At 40.1% G+C, this 7,370-nt stretch overlaps 1 protein-coding gene across 1 annotated transcript in view; it reads right to left on the bottom strand.

Moving 5' to 3' along the window:
• The window catches only part of syngap1b (synaptic Ras GTPase activating protein 1b), a gene marked incomplete at its 5' end in the record, with an annotated part of 100,443 nt that overhangs the window by 16,103 nt on the left and 76,970 nt on the right, over nt 1-7,370 (bottom strand). The window contains 4 exon segments of the mRNA XM_087174215.1: nt 6-49; nt 5,422-5,680; nt 6,063-6,236; nt 6,603-7,046. Coding sequence (XP_087030341.1) covers nt 6-49; nt 5,422-5,680; nt 6,063-6,236; nt 6,603-7,046 — 921 coding nt within the window.

The following is a 7,370-nucleotide window of genomic DNA, read 5'->3' as shown; positions in this document are numbered from 1 at the left end:
CAGACCTGATCAGCGAAAATCCTGGTTTTTGGCTCAATCATGGGTCTGTCTCTTATACACATAGATGTGTATAAGAGACAGGAGAGGGAGTATTATGAATTCAAGATGATACTTATACAAGAAGTTGAGCAGATGCATCTCCAACATCTGGCTCAACAACTCAGTGACGAGCTGCTGGTTACCTGTATCTTAAATCTGAATCCCAAATCTGACGAGCAGCTCAATCTTTTAAGCCCATGCAAATGTTGAGCAGCAGTAACCAAAGCCATGCTTTATGAGGCACTGCCAATTTTCACTGGTGGTTTCTTTTTCTTTTTTTTTTTTTCTTCTCGCCGCAATGGGACTCATCAAAGCCCTTTTTTCCCAATTTAAGGTGTTTTCAAAGCGCAAATTACGGCCAACTGTGGACAATTACTCCAAGTTATCTGAAGTGAATGGTTCAGTAACAGATCCCGATCATCCCCAGGGAATTGCCCATCTTATGTAACGTGGACTGACCAAGCCACTGGTGGAAAATCCTTTGACTAATCATTTCAAAGACTCCGCTCACAGATATGAGCGAGCTTACTGCTGCAGTTTTCATGAGCCAGCGGACAGCGCAGGTTTCCCAGCTCTCATGATTATCCAAGTGCCAGGGATTTACTCCAGATAGGGTCATTCAAGGATATTTCTCACACAGGGTTATCTTGCAGTTACGCAGCCAACTGGCTAAACTGTGAGTATTATAATGGTGGTGATCGATGCCAAATAGAAGTTAGTGTGAATAAAAAAAAAGACATCTTCTTCACATGAAAGATTTCATTGCATCACTTTCATGACTTTCAATCTGTTTTACAAGGTTTTCACTTGACATTTTACCGCAGCAGAATAAACATCCTTGCAATTTGTTGACATGAAATAAGCTTCCTGGAATATTATCCCTTTATAATCGTGCATGAAGGAGTAACTTTACAACTTTATGTCAGTTTGTCTTGGTAAAATGACTGAAAGGCTTGTCACTCATGTGTTCATTAAGCCAATCAAATAGTTGACAGGAACATTGAATTGCCACCACGCAGAATAAATATAACACATATCAAGTCATAGTGTGTCACTCAAAGCTATTTTTCAGCACATTCATATCTTTTTATTCAGAACACAGAGAGGCACATGTTCGACAATAAAGAACGAAAATCCACAGGTGAAGTTTCAAACATAAGTGTTTGGATGTTTTATTCCATAAATAATGTACAGTGTTGAGAGTTATTTTACAAAAGAAGAGAATAGGAAAAAGAAAAGAATCAATCATAAGCACAGACAGAAATATTAGCACTGTCCCAGAAAACAATGGAATGTAACATGGGCATACAGCATTAAGATTTTGACATGACTTCAAAAGGCAGACAATGATTCATGTGGGTGATATGTTACAAAAAGAAAAAGAAAAGAAATAAAAGTTAAGCTTTTTATATCCAGTTGTACTTCAAGTAGTGTGCTTTTGAGGTCAAGTCGTACATGTAGTCAAAACAATGTGTGTATCTACCAACATGAGGTCACAATGTCTGAATATTTTGCTACAGAGAAAAAAGGCAAGAGACAAAGGTGTCAAATAGGATGTAGAGTTAATGTAAAGTCAACGGAAAGAAACAACAGACCTGGATCAAACAGCAGCTGCAAATACTTTCTTTTCTTTGCCATCACAGCACGTGTGTCTGATTGAAAACTTACCTCTCAGCATCGGACTGGTGTCGATGCGGGCGACCCCCACCCATCTGGTCAAAACAAACTAAGAATTATTTGCAACTATTTGACACAGGTCTGTACAAAGTGAATATAAACCCTTGGCTGTTGCTACAAGCCATGTCAATCACACACACATCAAGCCAAAACTCATCACCACTATGAATTCATTTGCAAGATTTAAACATAAGTTTTGCCGTAGTACAATCTATACAGCCTATCAATATATTCTTGCTACAAAAGAGAGGCAGATATACTGACACCAGAGTATTATCTATATCTCTGGAGAGGGAAAAAAGAAAAATAATAAGATGGTTGCCCTTTTAATGGTAATATTTAAATCATACTGTAACTGCATAAGTTAAATGACAAAACTGTCTAACTTTCTTAAACAACTACTCTGATCACCATGTCACTGGACACCACCAATGACGGACTGCAGGTCAAAGTCATACCAAGCATATACAGCAAAATCATACAGATATAAGATAATCTTTTTCGCTTTAATTAATAAATAATATCCATTGCAGTCTTTCATTTAAAATGCAGATAAATTCACAAACACCGTACAGATAAGCCAAAAACAAGTAGAGAACTTAAGAACACACTTCAGGACATACTGTTGTCAAAGAGTCACGTCATTGTTGTCATGTTGTCTCTGTGGTATTTTGCACTTTACAGTATTCCAGGTCTTTATTTTCTCTGTTTAGATACTGTGGATGGCACCTGGTAAAAGATTTTGGCAGGAAGTTACTGTTTCTTTATGTACACAAAATGCATACAATATACGTCATCAGGATCCTGCATGTGCACTCGCACACACAGCACATGTAGACATATTGTATCTATTATTGCGCTTCTCCTGCTAAAACGTTAGCTATTGCCAAGTAAAAATAGTTATAATCTCACTCTCAATAGAATTCATATATATTTTATATATTATTATTGTTATGGCTCTTGCATCACAGACTTTAATATGCTATGGATTATAGTTAAAAATAAATTATTACTATGATAGGTACAATTAAGACCATACATTTTTTTTCCCCCTACTGCACAACTCGCTGCATCTCTCAAATGTATATCAGTCCACAGCAAACAGCTTGGGGAAGATAAATAGTTTCATTCATATTTATAATTACCAAAATGCATTAAAATATTTTGACAAAAAAAAAAAAAAGAAAAAGAAAAGGAGAGCCCGTAGCCAACTAATGGGATCATTACCCTAAAGAAAATATAGATAAAAGTGCTACAGGTAAAGTGGACTCAGTGTTTTCAGTGGATTTAACCTAGCATGACTTCAAACTCAATATTTGGCTTTGGTTTAAATTAGATTGTTGAGAACAAAAAGTGTATCTGGTCCAGTGACAGATATTGGATTTGCTCTGAGCTTAAAGTAAAAGTTTATGCACAGAACATTAAGGCTTCTCTGAAAGAAAAATCTCTGAAACTTGAAACACAACGCTAAGTGTTTTTGTTCTGCAGATGAAGAGATTTTTTCAAGCCGACACAGGAGCCGTGAATTCAAGACCGCTCCTTTTTGCAGAACCTGAGCTTGCATTTGCATCCAAATAATGGATCTGAATGTGAAAATTTAACATAAAATTCAATTTAAGATGAAAGAAACATAAGGCTATGGTTACACTTGTCATTTCACTAAGATTTTTGGAGTCCAATCGATCCAATATGATGGCCTGAGACCACATATCTTGGCATCCACACTCTCTGCACTGCATCGCTCTTATGTGCATTAAGATTCAAACACGTCCAGATGATGCACAAGTCTTGATATGAATTCGATGACATGGTCTGGCTCAGTAAATTGTGAGTAAAATTGACTCGGAAGCATCCAGATCTGCTACTTAATTCATCCTTGTGTGGTCAAATGATAAAAGTCACACAAGTTACAAGTGTAAGCCTTGGAAATATCAGTTTCCAGCACAAGATGCTTTATGTGTGAAGCAGATTCGCTGTGTTCGCTTTAAGCTCGTGCTCCAGGGGAGCGGTAATCAATGGTTAAGTGCTCTGATATAGTTTCTCTATTAGGTGGCATATTTCCTCTACGCCTTTATGCTTGAATCTTCATCTTTCACAGACTGATTGAAGCTTTGTCTGTGACTTTCTCCCCTCTTCGTATTACACCATCGCATCGTATGTGTGTACAAAAAAAGGAGAGAGGTTTTGGTCCCCATGTTCACTATGTAGAAAGATACATCAGCTGTCCGTCAGTGATCGTGGTTTACCTTGATTTAAAATGGAAGAGCTTATATTAAACCATGGTCTTCCGTAGTCCTGTGCCTGAAGGTCCAAAACAATACTTAGTGTTGCTTTAAAAAGTGCAGACATGTTTCTGAAGTTATCAAATTTTCAATCCTCTTGTGCTTTTACAGTGCAATCTCATTGGAGAGTCAACTGAAAATTAAGCTAAGTGGAATCATCTCAAATGACCCCGAGATCCAGTTAAAAGCCAGAGCTGTGTTCATAAAAATGGCTGATGATTAGTGCAGCAGCACAAGGACACGGGAAGGTGTTTAACGATGGTTTTATATACAAGGTTAGGCGGTTAAAGATGATTTCCCATAAAAGACGAGCAGGACTGTCTCTGTCTTCATTCCATGTCTTCTTTCCTGGAGTGGATTAGAAGTGGCAATATTCTCTGTCACAGATATCCACCCTTCAGTTGCAGACCACAGACTATTATACGATACGTGAACAAGAACATATTGTACTCTTTTCCTGACAGAGTCTTTTAACTGAACTCTTTCCACAATAAAAGAAATAAATAAATAAAAAATAAAACTACATTTGGGCAGCAATGCTAATGTGCACTCAACTTAAAATCCTCCAGAAGTCCTCACAGCATAGCAAACATTTGGTTTTCGTGCCTGAATACAAGTGAGATACAATCAATATTTCACTCTTTTCCCAACAACTACTTAATTATTGTGGTCGATCAATAAAAACTAAAGACTGCACTCAAAAACTGCACCATTACAATTTCACACAAGCACTCGATAAATTAGGACTCAACTGGAGTTCTCCGCAGTCACCCGAATATGACGCTCTTGAATAACGAGTGATCATGTTGTGAGGTTATGATAGCAGATTTACTACAACAAGTGCTCAGAGGACAATCAAAGACTCCTTTGTCCACTTTAACTCAGTTGAAAAGAACCAGCGGTCAAGGGAACATGCCTTGCATGCTTATCAAAGAGGATATAGATCTCCGTCCTCCATATTACAGTCTCTCATTTAATTTGTCACTCATTACATGTCTGCAGCTTTGGCTTTCAATATATAGCTCTCTGCCTTGTTCCCAGGGCTGTAGTACTTAATGAAACTGAAACCAGCCTCCTACACTGCAATATTCTTTGCAAGATAACAACCTCTGGTAAATAGAGTCTTATTCCAATATGCAATATATGTATTTTTGGAAAGAACTGATTCAAGCTCATGTTTAAATCTTGTTAAATAGAATCCAATATACTGAAGTTGTACTGTGTCAAGCAAAGACTTCTGCTTCTGCTGACTCCTCAGAAGTATAATACATTTTAATGAATGCTAGCAATCTTAATCTGAGAGAATATGTCACGTTTTCCACATACTTTGGAGGAAAACTCATTTCATCTATTCACCAAAGGCAGCATAATAAACAAAAATAAAGTCAATGTGGCCGCCCATGGCCTCCCTATAAAACACCACGTCTTAGCTGTCTTTTGCCCTCCAGCCCAACAACAGCCTCCATTTACCTGCTAATTATTCCTTTAATTTGGGAGTCTTTCTCCAGTTGCTGTTGCCGTAGCCTCCGCTCACTGTCCTCAAGTCGATTCTGGTACTGTAGGAGGATCTTATTGGTCTGCTGCTCCTGTGTGAGGAGCCTCCGCTCGTACTCCTCCAGCTTTTTATGGGACATCACCAGGCGCTCCTTCAGGGAGTTGATCTCCTCCTCGTACTCCCGTACCTGAGGCAGAGATAGAGAGACAGGTTAGATTTTTACAAGCCTTGATTTCTCAGTGGGATTAGTGGCATTAGTTTATGTAGTTTAGTTCTTATGAATATTCATGCAAACTGTAAAGAAGAAAACAGCATCCAAATGCTGAAAGTTGGGGTGGCTGAGGTACAGTGAATACACCAAACACTGCAAAAAGATTTATGAACATTTGGCTGATGGTTGTTGTTTCCCACACTATTTGAGACCTCTGGACTTCTGTGTTAAGACCAGAGCTGAGCGCCATCTGCTCAGCAATGACAGACATGACTCAATGTTCCTCCATTTTACTAAACATGAATAAAAAAGGTTTTTCCTTTAAAGGCCAGCTCTGAAACTTTGAAATGATACCTACCCTGTCCATGCGTGACTCATCCATGCTCTTTGAGTACTCCTTCAGTTTAAATTCTTCACGGTCAATCCGCGAACTTTCAATGTCAGCTGACAGATGAGGCATGTTGGAGACCCAGGCCACTGTTCGCTCATTGGCTGGGGTTGGGGGATTGAGGGTGGATGGAGACTGGGACCCCTAGGAAGAAAGGCCAGCACACTGAATATGAGAACATGAGTTCTTCAGTGGATGAAAGTCAGTTTCATAACAAGTGATTTTTGAGTAGGCTTTTATTCAAAGTGCCTCAGAGCTGCATGAGTTCATATATTTTGAGCATGGCTGGTCCCTGGTGGGACTCGAGCCCTTAATCTTGACAGTATTAGAACCACGCTCTACTCAGTGAAGCACACACATACACACAGTGAAAAGCCATATACAGTAACTGAAATCTCTGTTGAGACGCTGTAGAGAAATATCCACGAGAACAGATGCTGATAGAAAAAAGTAGATCGCCAAAGAGAAGAACAAAGGGAGGAAAATAAATCTAAAGTGTGCAGATGTTACCTGTTTGCTCATGGTGGGTTTGAGAAGATGTTGTTGCTGTTGCTGAGACTGTTGCTGTGGTGACTGTTGAGTGCTCTGACTGGCGGTTCCCTGCGGACTCTGGCTTTCCCTGACAGAGCTCTGCTGGTGGGGCAGGCCCGGGGCAGTGTTGTCTTTGACGGACAGCTGCCGGGGCCCGTGCTGCCTGCCGCCGTAGCCAGACTCTGGTGACTGGAGGAGATTCCCGCTCTGCGGTCGTGTTTTAGACGGAGCAGCGGGAGCAGCAGCCGCACTGACGGACAGCTGATGGGAGGTCTGGGATTTGACGCGCTGGGTGGGAGGCGGGGCAACAGAACTCTGGCGCACAGGTTGGACTGTGGAGGGGGGCGTGGTGGCCAGGGAGGAGTGGGATGTTCCTGTCTGGGAGGTCATGCCCATCATTTGTTGCTGCTGTTGAAGGTTATCCTTACAGAGAAAACAAGGAAATAATACGTCAGTGTTTTCACTTGTCTTTTGGGGCAGATGACGCAGCTTTGAACTCAGTGGTCGGTCAGAATGAAAACAGCTCTGCCTTAAAAAAATGCAAGGGGCTGCGGAGGTTGGGCGTGTTGCCTCAGGTACCAGTGAAACAATGAAATATGATCCAGGAAGTCCAGCTTGAGTAATAGATCCATGACAATGAAGGATTATCAGACGACAAAATCGATCATTTGAAAATAATTCAAAATGAGGAGCTGAAATAATTCATTGATTAGTCCATTGGCATCAATTTTGATCGAATCGATTAAT

This window comes from Seriola lalandi, unplaced genomic scaffold (assembly GCF_002814215.2).
Source record: "Seriola lalandi dorsalis isolate HSWRI2012SDOR001 ecotype SW California unplaced genomic scaffold, Sedor1 jcf7180002054330, whole genome shotgun sequence".
Classification (NCBI taxonomy): domain Eukaryota; kingdom Metazoa; phylum Chordata; class Actinopteri; order Carangiformes; family Carangidae; genus Seriola; species Seriola lalandi.
The sequence above is the reverse complement of the archived record's forward strand: the minus strand, read 5'-3'. Positions and strand labels throughout refer to the sequence as shown.